Consider the following 14,409-nt stretch of genomic DNA (forward strand, 5'->3'; position numbering starts at 1 on the left):
CAAAGCAAAAAAGGCCATTACCCAATTTTGGTCCTAGCTATTTGGATTCTTTGGGGGTATCCATTACTTACTTATTGGAATTTTTGCATAACGCTGTCTCTCTCACACTCACACACATAAAGGAAACAAGAAGAAGCAATATTTACGTGGTTCGGCATATTGTGCCTACATCCATGGAGGAACCATGCATATTTTCATTATTTCTGAAACAACTGGTACAGCATATATATATCCTTCTTTGTACAATGACTTTCTCATCACCTTGCCCGGCAGATGGTATTCTTTCCACAGGCAGCTCTCGGATGTGTATTGTTTTTAAACACAGTCTGCTTGGGAAGATTGCGCAGATCCAAAACCGTTATGCAATGCCTCTTCTTGGCATTCTCAGCAATTCGGTAACCTTCGTGAAGCTTCCTCTTACTGGCATTGATTTTCTCACAGAGAGCATCACCCACTAGCATGGGTTCCACTGTCTTGGCCGTCTTCGTCTTAATAGCATCTTTAGTCTCCTTCGCCTTTACCACATCTTTTGATGCATGCCTGTTTCCATCCTTCGAAGTAGAATCAACCTTCTTCTCTTTACGGTCTGTGTCTGCTATCATTTTCATCTCCGTTTTGTCACACTCCACAGACTTTGAGCCGCTGCTCTTGTTTTCTACTCCGAATGACAAGGTTGCCTCCATGAGCCTCTCCCATTTCATACCGAATTCCTCTGGACGATCCAAAGCTGCAACCTTGATCGCTCTCTCGATGATGGTGAATATATCAAAGTCTGCACTATGAAAAAAGCCCCGCCAGTATTCCAGTAGGCTGGATTCCGAGGCCGCCATGACTGTCTAACCCACAAGAACACAACTAGCAAAATCACAGAAACAAAAACAACCCAAACAATGAATGATTAAGCCGCAAACAATTGGACAGAAACAAAACAACCCAAAGCAAAATGACAGAGTAATGAACCAATAATTTCCTCCGATCGATCCAAACTATTTATAAATATTCGAAAGAGTCAGAACCTGTTTCCAACAGTGATTAGAATATAAAAACTTCTAAATTTGTTAACTTACTTAATATTGGAAGGTACAGCACTAAGTAGAAGTCTTGATTAACTTCTAAATTTGTTAACTTACTTAATATTGGAAGGTACAGCACTAATTAGAAGTCTTGATTAAATGATTGGAATATAAAAACTTCTAAATTTGTTAACTTACTTAATATGGAAGGTACAGCACTAAGTAGAAGTCTTCATAACTGAAAACTACCTAAAATATTTTGACCGAGGAGCCGTAGCCGGTAGCTCCATCAGTTCTCTTGCCGTGTCCTCACTCTTGTACTCTGATCCCTTCTCACATTAAGCCCCAAATAGACACGGTTTTCGTCCGAGGCTATCGCGATTCGGGTCAGTTCAACAGATCCAAATAACCTCTGGGTTATGGGTCACCCATAATGCGTGGTCTTTTAAGTAAAAGGGACTTGGCATTTATTCTTAGTATATTTTAGCATCATTTAGTAATAGGAATGACCACATACTAAGTACGCGGCCATTAATCTGAACTGTTTCAATATTTTTAAATTTATTTAGGTTAGGTTTTTTATTTAATTTAAGAGACTTATCATATTTTATGTAGAGAATGATATAAAATTACTATTTATTTATATTGTTTTTAATATGGTTTAAGAGATTAAATGATGTCTTATTTGTAAAGACTAACCCACTTTAATTGATATTTGATAAATTTATTTTTAAAAGCTAAATTAGGTTATACAAAGAATGAAACTCACACCCTTAGAATTCATTATAATTAATACATTTTTTATTAGAATTAAGAATGGGATCCACACCAAACATTTTGTTTGAGACATTATTTAATCATTTTAGTCAAAGTTCAAAATATCAATACAGCCCATATATCGGTTGGGGCAAATCCTTTTTTTTTTTTCTATTTAACTTCACCGTGTAGTCCTTCTCCCTAAGATGTCTCTCAATCCATGATTTGAAAATAAAAAGGAATCTTCTTGATAAGAACTGCATCGCTAAGCTTCCAAAAACCAAAGTTTTAAGAAGTACAAATACTTTGAAATCGAGAAATGCGATATGAGGATAGAAAACTAACCCATAAGATATTTGAAAGTGCGAACAAGATTAGTACGGTCCCCACCTCCGACCAATCGGAATGGAACTGGTTATTCGACGTCTCAAATTGTTCTTAAACAACCAAAGCATCGAGATTTTGAAGTAACAGAGAGACCAACCTTGATTGGAGCCTAGAGGTTGACAGCGTCAAACAGGCTACATGTTAGTCTCTCTCTCAACTCTCATTTTCTCCGCCGCGAACACCGAAAACCATGATTTTTAAAATCGAACCGGTCAGGGGTTCAGTTACCGGGTCAAACGGTCCGACCATTCGAACTGAATGGTTGGCTCATTCTGACAAAAAATAAAAAATTAAAAAAAATAAAAAACGGTCAAAGCCGTTCAAACGGTTAACGGCCCAGATCAAAGGTTTGTTGACCAAAATCAACAGTTTTTCGAGAAAATTCATTTTTGGGGAAAAACGGAACTGGTCACTTGACCAGTTCCCGGTTTTTCCGGTTTGACCGTCCGGTCCAATCCGGTTTTGAAAACCATGCTGAAAACTGATTGTCGTGCTCTCTCACCGATGTTACCAAGTGTCACTTTCTACTTCGGCACTAACTAGCTGGGTTGTTGTTGGAAGGGACTCGCTAAAGAAGAACCGTGACTTACGACGTCAGTTAGGAAGGGGCAATAGGAGACCCGATAGGAACACACTAATTGCCTGTTCTATAGTCTGCAAATGGATCAGATCATGATCTGAAGTCTGATCCTATATTTTTCAATTCAGATAGCTCCATTTTGGATCTTGGGATTGGTTCAGATAATAGGACCCGATTAGAAATTGGATCAAATTCAGATCACCCCTATCCAATCTGATATATATGTTATTTATTTATTTATATAACATATATATGTTATCCAACCTGATATATATTATTTTTATTACATTTTTGTAATTTTTTATATTATTTATTTTTTATTAAAAACATGCATATATATGATCAAAATAGCTAAAAAGATACTTGCATTTTTTGTTTTTCATTATTTAAATTGTTATATTTTATTTTTCTTTTAATAATTTATTTATTTATTTAAAAATCAAACTAGATCAAATCATATCCGAATGTCCAACTGCCTTATCGGATTCAAATTCAAATCCATGTTTACGATATCTGATTGGATCGGATCAATAATTAATAGTGTTGGATCAGATTTGGATATACCCTAATTGAATTGGATCCGATCTGTTTGAATCCTTATTACACCTATTCGTGGGTCGGACTGGGCTCGGGTCGAGCTTTCACTTGTTATCAACGCAATATATTGAAGCTTAGCCCAAGCCTAACCTGGCCATCAGGCCAAAATTGTAAGTCTCAGCCTGAGGCCTAAGCCTGAGCCTGACCCGACCATCGGGCCTAAATTGTAAGCCCGAGCCCAGCCCTAGTAAAAGCCCAAGGCTTGAGCCTGAGCCTGAAACCCGAGAAATGATTCAATAAAGTTACATTTTCAATCCAGAGATCGTCGATTTGCCAATAGGAAGGGTCGGCCATTGGTAAAATGGAGAGAGAGAGAAAGAGAAAGTGAGTGAGTGAGTGAGTGAGAGAAGGCTTGGAGATGGAGTTCATTGGTTATTGCTTGGCTTGCCGTTGAAGATGTCACTAGCCATTGTTGGGGATGCCACTACTCTAGAGTTTGGACCCAGAGCTCGGAGAAATGGAGACGTCATTGAGTATACAAAGTCAGAGCTTAGAGTTGGTTGTCAACTTGCCATTGTAGATGTTGCCAACCACTATTGGGGACGTGTTATGGGCCTGGGCATAGGATCTCGTCACGGGGCGGTCCACGGGGAAAACTCCTAGCCTTCCCTTGCCCTTCCCTTTGCGTGCTGACCCTATTGTGGCGAACAAGGCGGTGATTTGTCCAAGAGATCACCCTAACTCTCCTAAGCTCTTTCCTTGATAAAAAATTCAATGCCTTTACTTCAATCACAGCTCCTTAAATAGGAGATTACAGAAGGAAATTCCTTATTGGATTCGGCTAGGCTAGGGTAATCCAACTCAAACTCAAACTCCGAATTACCTACTCCTAATGATAACACAACTCTTACTTAAGAAGATAAGATAAGGATAAGGGATGAGGAATGATGTATCTGGTGGCGAGTTGGCGAGCAGAGCTGTTGTGGTAAGATAAGTGTGGGCCCACCCTGATGAGCTGTCGTGTGGGCCCCGCTCTACTACTGCTATTGGGCGGTGCGCGCATCTCACAGTGTTGCTGTCGTGTGGTGCGTGCTGCTGTCTAGTGTTGTTGCTGTGCGGTGCGTACTGCTGCCGTGCGGTGGGTGCTACGCACTGTCGGGCGGTGCGTGCTGCGTGCTATCGGGTGGTGCGTGCTGCTGTGCGGGCTACTGTGCGTGCTGCTGCCTATGACTGCGCCGTAGTGCGCTGCCAGGTGGTGTGTCCATAACATCACACCCCTCCTAGACAACGAGCTTGTCCTCAAGCTCGAGATCTGGGTAGGCGTTGTGAAGGTCGGTCTAGGAAATCCATGTGGCCTCAGCTGATGGTAGTCCATCCCATTCTACGAGAACCTCGAAGGTACCCTGATTGATGCGTGACCGGACAAGAGCTCGAGGGTGGAGGATGGGCCTGCCGTCCTTTAGAGGGGGTAGAGAAGGCACGTGATTAGGGGGAGTCCCTGTAAAAGGCTTCAGCAGGGACACATGGAAGATGTCATGGATTCTGTTGTGCTCCGGTAGTTCGAGTTGATAGGCAACCTTCCCGATCTGTCGTAGAACCTTGAAGGGCCCGTAAAATTTTGGGGCTAGCTTGGGGGGGCCTCGACGCCTGAGGGAGAGCTATCGGTAGGGTTGGAGCTTCAGCCAAACGAACTGTCCTGGCTCAAAGGTGACTTCGCGGTGGTGTTGATCATAGGCTTGCTTCATGCGCGCCTGTGCTTGCTATAAGCGTAAGGAGACTTCGGCTAGGAGGGCATCGCGGTCTTGGAGGCTGCGATCTACTTCTTCCAATCGTGTTGAACCGGGTTTGTAAGATAAAAGTTGGGGAGGGTCTCGGCCATACACAACCCAGAAGGGAGTCATGCCAAGGGAGGAGTGGTAGGACGTGTTATAGCAGTATTCGGCCCAAGGAAGGCAATCCACCCAGCGCCGTGGTTGGTCCCCTACGAAACAACGGAGGTACATCTCTATGGTACGGTTGACAACCTCCGTTTGTTCATCTGTTTGTGGATGGTAGGCGGAGGAAAAAGCTAGGACCGTTCCCTGTAATCGGAACAGTTCCTTCCAGAAGGTGCTGGTGAAGACTGCATCCCTATCACTAACGATGGACTCGGGCAGCCCATGTAGGCGAAAAATGTGTGTGAAGAAGGCGTGGGCCACAGAGACTGCACTGTATGGGTGGGACAACGGAATGAAATGGGCATACTTGGAGAAGCGATCCACCACTACGAATAAGACTGATTTCCCTCTGACTTTAGGCAAGCCTTCAATGAAGGCCATGGAGATATTGGCCCAGATCTGTGTTGGGAGTGAGAGAGGTTGCAGAAGGCTTGCCAGGTGTAAATTCTCCCATTTTTGTTGCTGACATATGGAGCAGTTCTGGATGAAATCCCTAACTGAGCCACACATACCATGCCAATGAAAATCGGTGCGGACGCGGTGCAACGTCTTCTGAACCCCTTCGTGGGTGGCGTTATGGATGCTAGCAATGATGGCTGGAATCAATGAACAATCTGTCGGGAGATATATCCTCCCTTTGTACAGCATAAGTCCCTCATGAATGGGCCAATTCGGGTTGGTTATTCCTGACTGTAATTCTTGCACCAGATCCCTCCATGCTGGTGATTGGGGCAGTACGCTCCTTAGGTCCTCCAATAGGGTAACGTGGGGCTGGGAGATCGCGCAAAGGTGTATCTCGTCTTCATCACGCCTAGATAGTGCATCTGCGGCCTGGTTTGAAACTCTCGCCTTGTGGTCTACGCGGAAGTCAAACCCTAGCAGTTTACTTGCCCAATGCTGTTGGGGTGGAGTAGTAAGCCGCTGCTCTAGAAGGTACTTGAGGCTGTAATGGTCTGTCTTGACGATGAAGGGTCTGCCCCACAAATATGGCCTCCAGTGTTGGATGGCTTTGGCAAGCCCGATCAATTCCCACTCGTAGGCTGGTAACTTTAGGTGCTGGTCCACTAGCTTGCGGCTGAAGAAGGCTATGGGGTGCTCTTGCTGTTGCAGCACTGCGTCGATGCCTATACCAGAAGCATCACACTCAACCGTAAATTCCTGGTTAAAGTTTGGTAACTGCAGCATAGGGGTAGAGGAGAGTGCATCTCTTAAGTTTGTGAAGGCGGTGTCCGCTGCTTCATCCCACTGAAATGCATTCTTCTTTAACATCTTGGTTAATTGGGAAGCCAGGAGTTTGTAATCCCTTACAAACTTGCGGTAGTATCTGGTGAGTCCTAAGAACCCGAGGAGAGCCCTAGTGGACTGCGGCTTGGGTCATTCCCGAATGGCTTGAATCTTGGAGTCATCTACCGAGACTCCTTCCCTACTAATTATATGTCCTAGGTAAAGAACCTGTTGCTCTCCGAAAGAACATTTGGTTCGTTTTAGGAAGAGCTTATGTTGGCGTAGCAGCTCCAGAACCGTCCGTAGGTGACGAACGTGCTCCACCCACGATGTACTATAAATCAGGATATCGTCAAAAAATACTAGGACGAACCTGCGGAGGTGGGGTCCAAATACCTTGTTCATCAAGGCCTGAAATGTGGATGGAGCATTGGTGAGACCAAAAGGCATGACCAAGAATTCAAAGTGGCCGTGATGCGTTCGGAAGGCTGTTTTTTTTACATCCTTGGGGGCCATCCGGACCTGGAAGTAGCTTGACCTGAGATCCAGTTTAGAGAAATATTGAGACCCATGGAGCTCATCTAGCAGTTCGTCTACCATAGGAATCGGGAACTTGTCCTTGACGGTCCTGTTGTTGAGTTCCCTGTAGTCCACACAAAACCTCCAGGTGTTGTCTTGTTTTGGTACCAGCAAGACTGGCGAAGAGAATGGGGAGCGGTTGGGGCGGATAATTCCTTGTTTCAGCATTTCCGTACACTGGCTCTCTATCTCGTCTTTCTGTAGGTGTGGGTAGCGGTATGGCCGAACAACAATGGGTCCTGACCCTGGCATTAAGGGGATCCGATGGTCACACGATTGGACAGGTGGAAGGCCCCTAGGTTTTGAGAACACGTCTGGAAAATCGGTAAGAAGTCTCTCCATCTCTGCAGTGTGCAAGGCGTCGCCATGGAGAGTATGTACCTATGGCCTTTTTGCTCTCATCTTGGTCCCTTTCCAGGTGACTTGTTTCCCATGTAGGTTAAACGTCATGGTCAAGGCACTGAAATCCCATAGGATAGGGCCGAGGGTGATGAGCCACTTAATTCCCAACACTATATCGAACTCGTCTAGGGGCAATACAAACAGATCAGCGAGGAATGGTTTAGAATCCACCTGTATTTGGATGTTTCGGCAGATCCCCGGATTGTGAACTCTCTCCCCATTTTCTACGGCTACCTGAAGCTGCGATCTGTCTTCCACCGGTAGTTTCAGTTGGAACGCAGCTTGCTTGCTGATAAAATTATGTGTCCTCCCTGAGTCCACCAGAACCTGTACCTGTTTTCCTGTCACTTGGGCCTACAGCTGCATGGTTTGGGAGTTTTGTATTCCAGTGATGGCGTGGAGGGAGATCTCGGGTTCTAGTGTTGTCTGCTCCTCTTCTTCCTCCTCCAGTTCGTCTACCAGGAGGTAGAATAACCGCTTGCAACGGTGGCCAACGGAGTACAACTCGTCGTAGTTGAAGCATTGTCCCTTGGCCCGGCGTTCCGCCATCTCGGCTCTGGATAGGCGTCTGATGGGAGGTGTCATCATGCTGCTTCCTATGCTGGTTGCAGATCAGGAAGTGTTACTGGTGAAAGGCCGTGGTTCCCTGTTGGCTGCTAGCGAAGACCCACCTCCAGTAGGCTTCAGGTTTGTCCAAGCCGTTGCTGGGCATCCCATGCTGGATGGCCCTCGGCTAATCTGCAGTTTGCGCTCGAAGGCTCGGGCTAAATTCATTGTCGTGACCAGGTTAGGCAGGCCCTGCATCTCTACGTCAACTCTCAGAGGTTCGGCTAGACCAGCTATGAACAAATCCACCTGCTGGTCTGGGCGTACTGAAGAGGCTCTAGCGAGAAGGGTTTGAAACTGCCGCTGATACTCTGCTACGGTCCCGGTCTGCTTGAGGTTAATGAGTTCCCCCAAGGGGTTGCTTGTTAATGGGGGTCCGAACCGAAGGAGGTAGTACGACTTGAACTGATCCCAACTAAGACCTGGTTCTTCCTGCTCCACTCGGTAGAACCAGAGCTGCGCTTCTTCGGTCAGGTGGAACGCGGCTAGGCTGACCTTGTCCTTCTCCTCCATGCGCTGATTACGGAAGAATTGCTCACAGCGGTACAGTCATCCCAGCGGGTCACCGCTGCCGCTGTATGAGGGAAACTCCAGACAATTGTATTTGGGTATGACCCCTGCTACTGGGGTGGCATCCTGTCGTTCACCGGAGCCTTTGGCCCGATCTGGACGGTGGCTGTGGTTGGTGGCTGCCTCTTTAGGACTCCTTTCTCTAGTGGAGAAGTATAACTCCAATAGGCGCCGAAGCTCCCTGACATCCTCTTTGACTTCTCTTACTTCGGCGTGATTTTCCACGAGTCGGTGTTCCAGTTCGTGAACCTTGGATGATAGCTGCTCCATGTCACCCATGATGCTAGGCTCTGATACCAAAATGTTATGGGCCCGGGCGTAGGATCTCGTCACGGGGCGGTCCACGGGGAAAACTCCTAGCCTTCCCTTGCCCTTCCCTTTGCGTGCTGACCCTATTGTGGCGAACTAGGGGGTGATTTGTCCAAGAGATCACCCTAACTCTCCTAAGCTCTTTCCTTGATCGAAAATTCAATGCCTTTACTTCAATTCGTAGCTCCTTAAATAGGAGATTATAGAAGGAAATTCCTTAATGGATTCGGATAGGCTAGGGTAATCCAACTCAAACTCAAACTCCTAATTACCTACTCCTAATGGTAACACAACTCTTACTTAAGAAGATAAGATAAGATAAGGATAAGGGATGAGGAATGATGTATCTGGCGGCGAGTTGGCGAGCAGAGCTGTTGTGGTAAGATAAGTGTGGGCCCACCTTGATGATCTATCGTGTGGGCCCCGCTCTACTGCTGTTGTCGGGCGGTGCGTGCTGCACGCTGTCGGGCGGTGCGTGCTGCGCGCTGCCGGGCGGTGCGTGCTACTGTGCGGGCTGCTGTGCGTGCTGCTGCCTATGACTGCGCCGCAACGCGCTGCCTGGCGGTGTGTCCATAACAGGACGCTGCTACTTTGGACTCAAAGCTTGGAGAAATGGGGACGGTGAGAGGCCCCTGAGTACTCGGAGTTGGAGCTCGAAGAGATGCCATCTTCGGCTTGCCGCCTGTAGTATAGAAGATAGATAAACTACCGTCAGCCACCACAGTGAAAGGGAAGAAGTTTCAATTCGTTCGAACAAAACAAGGATGAGGAAGAGTGAAAGACTGTCGATTCAAAAGTTAGGGTTAGAAAAATATATATTATTATATTTTTAATAAATATATATTAGTATTTAAATTATTGTCAAACCGGGCTGGGCTTTTGTAAAATCCTGAGCCCAGGCCCATGGGCCTAATAATATGTCCAAACCCAACCGTAGCCAGACCCGACCCATGGACAAGTCTAATCCCTACTATTTTGGTTTTCAGTTTTATGTTTCAAGACCCGTGTAATGCTTAGAATTTGTTAAATTTGTATTAATTTTTATTATTTTTTAACATAAAAAATCATAACTATTTTTTTGTTAAATCTCTCTCACTTCTCTTGATATATAGTTAGGTTTGAATAAGTTAGTTAACAACCCACTGTTTTTATAGTGGATAGACTTTTTTATGTGTTTTTTTATAAGTAGCCACGTTTGTATCACCTCAAAGTGGATTGTGTGTGTGTTTGTTCCAAAAGAAAGAGGCAGCTTCATTCATTTATGTGGCTTAAAAATACATGCATCCTACTATTTTCAGAAGGGACTATAGATAATGCTGATTTACAAGCTATATATGCTAGAATATGGGCAGCTTGATTGTTTGTTCTATTTACATATACCAAAAAAAGACTAGTGAAGGCTTCCAGAAGTTTGGCTAGCCGCGGCTGATGTAGCTTTTCAATCCAGAGCTTTGGCTTTGAGATGTCTTGCAAAAAAGTCCTAAGCTGCATGGAGTCGCCGTATACTGCTACCAAAGATAATTTTTGCTTGTTTGCTGCCTCTAATCCTGAAATTAGTGCCTTTAGCTCCGCATCATAAGGGCAGCTTGCCCAGCAAGGTGCTCCTTCGTAAATGGTTTCGTCTCTTGATAATCGTTGGAGGATGAAAGCTCGTCCTACACTTCCTGTAATACGATCATAAGAGCCATCAATTTGCAAAGTGGCCACTCCCCTAGGGGGGGTTTCTGAGAACTATAAATTAGCACAACTTCCCAAGACTTTTTGTTCCTCTAGTGGTAGATAGGTACTCCATTTCTTTATGATTTCCTCGGGGGTATATGTGATGTTTTCAAACTCCTTTCTGTTCCTTGCATTCCATATAAGATAAAATATTATACACCCTCTTCCCATGATCTCTATTGCTACTTCCTTTGAATGTGCAGACCTGAGTTTTTGATACCAATTTGAGAGGATTATGTGGGCCGGTTGGTCTGATATTGTTTCTGGGTTTAGTTCAACCTGGGCTGAGCACCATATAGCTCGGGTGAAGTGGCAGTGAAAGAAGAGGTGGTGAAAAGTCTCTACCTCGTTTGAACACATCACACATGATAAATCTGGCTGGGCTAGCCAGTGGTGGCTTTTGTCTTTCGTGGGTATCCCCTCCCATAGCATTTTCCATACAAATAATTGGAATCGATATGGAATTCTCTACTTCCAAAGCAGTTTCCAATCAAAGAATGTCGATGATGGTGAGGTCCCTTCTGAGGAGAGGAAGTGAAATACTGAGCTTACCGTGAATCTCCCTGATTTTGTTAACTTCCAAATAGGTGTGTCTCTCTCTAGCTCATTGTTTGGGGTGATGTTTAATATGTGGGGGATTGAGTGCTGGTCCACAAACTGGAGCAAATCTGTTTGACTCCAGGCTCCATCTGGACTTAGAAAGTCTCTCACTCTCATACTTGGGTTTTGTTGAGCATTTGGAGCTGGTTTCGGTAACCCTCCGTTTAGGGTGGGGATCCAAGAATCCTGGAATGCCAGTATTTCCGTACCATTCTTGATCATTCACAGAGTGTTTGGTTTGAGCGTGGACAGGAGCTTCTGGGTATGTCGCCACTATGGAGAACTGCTATTTCTTAGTTTTCTTGCATTGAATAGATTGGATTTGGGGAAGTATTTCTGCTTGATTTGTGAACTCCACAAGCTGTTTTGGGAAGGCCAACAACCTCCACACCTGCTTTCTAAATAAGGTTTTATTTATCCTTGCACTTTGCCTGAGACCTAGTACACCACAAACTTTAGGAAGACACAACTTGCTCCAAGAGATTGTGTGTCTCTGTCGGGAATTCCACCAAAAGTCTAGTGACAATCTGTCTATTGCTTTATGGAATTTTTGGGTAGTAATGTTGTTGACATCTGATATTGTGGGATTGATTGCAAGACCGACTTGACAAGTGTGGTTTTGCCCGCTTGGGATAGTAAATTTGAGCTCCAAGTTTTGATTTTGTTGTTATTTTCTACTGGAGCTCCTTTTGTGTGTTGGCTTCTTTGTCTTTCAACATTAGTCTCACTCCCAAACATTTATTCCCCATTAATGGTTGTTTAACTCTGAGGACCTGACTGATTATTTTCCTGTGGTGCCTCGGCAAATTGGTGCTAAAAGCCACTGATGACTTTGCTAGGATTGAATTTCTGACCTGAGATCTTTTTGAATTGGTGAAGGATTTTGTTAAGCTTACTTACTTGCTTAAAGTCAGCCCTACAGAACATGATGCAGTCATCTGCAAATAGGAGGTGTGTTATCGGAGTGCTCATGTAGTAGTTGGGAGAGGACTTTCATACCTATGATGAATAGATATGGTGAGAGAGGGTTTCCTTGTCTTAAACCTCTGTGTAATTGAAATTGCTCAAATGTTTCACCACCTAACTTTATTGAAAATTTTGGAGTGGAAATACATTGGTGTATGAGGTTGCACCATTTCTCGGGAAAGTTCATGGTTTTTAGCACCTCTAACACAAAATTCCTCCCCATTCTGTCAAAAGTTTTAGACATGTCTAGCTTCAAAGCTATTGCACCTCTACCTTTTTTCCATGTTTTCATCTTCTGAAGTAGCTCTTTTGTTAACAGTATGTTATCTGTGATTTGTTTGTTCTTGAGGAACCCTGATTGATATAGTGAGATGATGTCTTGTAGGAGGGGCTACACTCTCTTGACCATCCATTTTGAGATAATCTTGTAACTGACATTGCAAAGACTGATGGGTTTGTAGCAAGAGGCATCAATTGGAGAATTGCTTTTTGGAACAAACACTAGGTTAGTGTCGTTGATTCCTTCTATTAATTTCCCGGAGTTGAAGAAGTTTGTGACCATTTGGTGAATGTCTTTCCCCACAATGTCCCAATGTTGCTGGTAAAAATGGGTCGAAAACCCCTCGGGCTGTGGTGATTTGTGTGGGTGCATCTGCTGAACTATAGCTGTAATCTCATCCATTGATGGCGGGTGTAGGAGAGATTGTGCCTGCTCCTGTGATATACAAGGGAGGTGGATACTGGAGAGTGCAATGTAGTTAAAGTCCTCTTGTGACCCACTGATTGTCTCCATTGAGTGTTTGAAGACTTTTGCAATTTGCTTCTTGTTTGATGTCCACTCTCCATCTGGCTTTTTGATCCAGACTATGTCATTCTTGATGTTTTTGTAATTTGCCATGTGATAAAAAAACTTTGTATTCCTATACCCTTCTTGCAGTCAGAGTTCTCTGGACGTTAACTTCCAGAGTTGCTTTTCCTTTTATAGCCAATATTGGTGTTGTTTACTTAGTTCCTGGATCTGTGCTTCTTCCCTGGCCAATAGGGGACTGGTTTGCAGTGCAGCTATCTGGGAGGTTAGGGTGTGAAGGTGCTGCTGTATGTAGCCAAAGGAGGATTTGTTCCAAGCTCTTAGTGCATGTTTGCATGACTGCAGTTATTCTTCGATTATGTTGCATTGATGGCCATTCCATGCTTCTGCCACTATGATTTTGTAATCTGGGTGATCTGACGAGAAAGGCTGGTAGTGGAACTGGGTTTTTCTAGTAGTTTTTTCTGGGAAGGTGGATATTTTGATGGGACCATGGTCAGAGGAGATTATGGGTAGGTGAAATAGGGTTGTTTGCAGGTAAATTTGTAATCAAGAGGGGGTGGCCAGAACCCTATCGAGCCACTTTAGAATTTTGTGATTTCCTTGCTGCCCGTTTTTCCAAGTGAAGGAAGGACCCACAAAGTCAAAATCCACAAGTTGGAAGGTTTCTATGAAAAGTTTAAGGGATTTTGAGGTATGATGGGGTCTTGCTAGATAGTTTTTTTGGTCATGTGGCAGGTATACATCATTTAAATCACCCATCAGTATCCAGGGTCTGTCTATGGTGCTCATCTTCTTGCTTAAGAGGTCCCGAACTTCTTTCCGTTTATGTTTTTGTGGATGGCCATAGAAGAAAATGATGTCCCATTGCTAATGGACAGGGTAATTGCACATTGTTAAATGGATGATGTTTTGATGGGTAAATTGAGTTGTCATCATTAGGTTATCCCTCCATCTACAAAATATACCTCCTGATTTACCTAGGGCGTAATGGCCATTATGATTTTTATAATGGAGTTTATTTCCTAGGTTTTCGGTTTTGGTTTGAGAGAGATGGGTTTCACTTAGGAACAGATGTCTGGCTTTTCCTTTCGGCAGAGAGCTTGCAAGTTCCTTACATCTTTTGGGTTGTTTAAACCTCTAGTGTTCCAAGCTATGATCATTTTGAGTGTGATGTAGTTATGTACAGGCCAAACAAGATAAATTTACCGTAAGCTATATAACTGAAGTGAAATGAAGGTGTGGCGTACCTTTGCTGTGTCTTGAGGAACTATGGGTTGCTGGTGGTTGGCAGTAGCTTCGGCTTGGAGTGCCACATGTCTGAAGGGGAACGACTTTTGCCTAACCACATTCCTTTAATATATTACTTGTCATACAATTCAACAGGTTGAGGTTAACCTATTCCATCCCAATCTG

The 14,409-nt window shown here is 44.3% G+C and overlaps 1 protein-coding gene across 1 annotated transcript; it reads right to left on the reverse strand.

Annotated features, from left to right (window-relative positions):
• Positions 1-66: 66 nt before the first annotated feature.
• LOC148803516 (uncharacterized) lies at positions 67-1,332 on the reverse strand. Its single transcript, XM_088899096.1, has 2 exons — positions 1,212-1,332; positions 67-855 (listed from the first exon to the last, which is right to left on the reverse strand). The coding sequence occupies exon 2, from the start codon at positions 828-830 to the stop codon at positions 258-260; it is 573 nt and encodes a 190-aa protein (XP_088755222.1). The 5' UTR covers positions 831-855; positions 1,212-1,332; the 3' UTR covers positions 67-257.
• Between the last annotated feature and the right edge of the window lie 13,077 nt (positions 1,333-14,409).

The sequence above is a fragment of the Nelumbo nucifera genome, chromosome 1 (genome assembly GCF_055504915.1).
Source record: "Nelumbo nucifera cultivar China Antique chromosome 1, China Antique-T2T, whole genome shotgun sequence".
Lineage (NCBI taxonomy): Eukaryota > Viridiplantae > Streptophyta > Magnoliopsida > Proteales > Nelumbonaceae > Nelumbo > Nelumbo nucifera.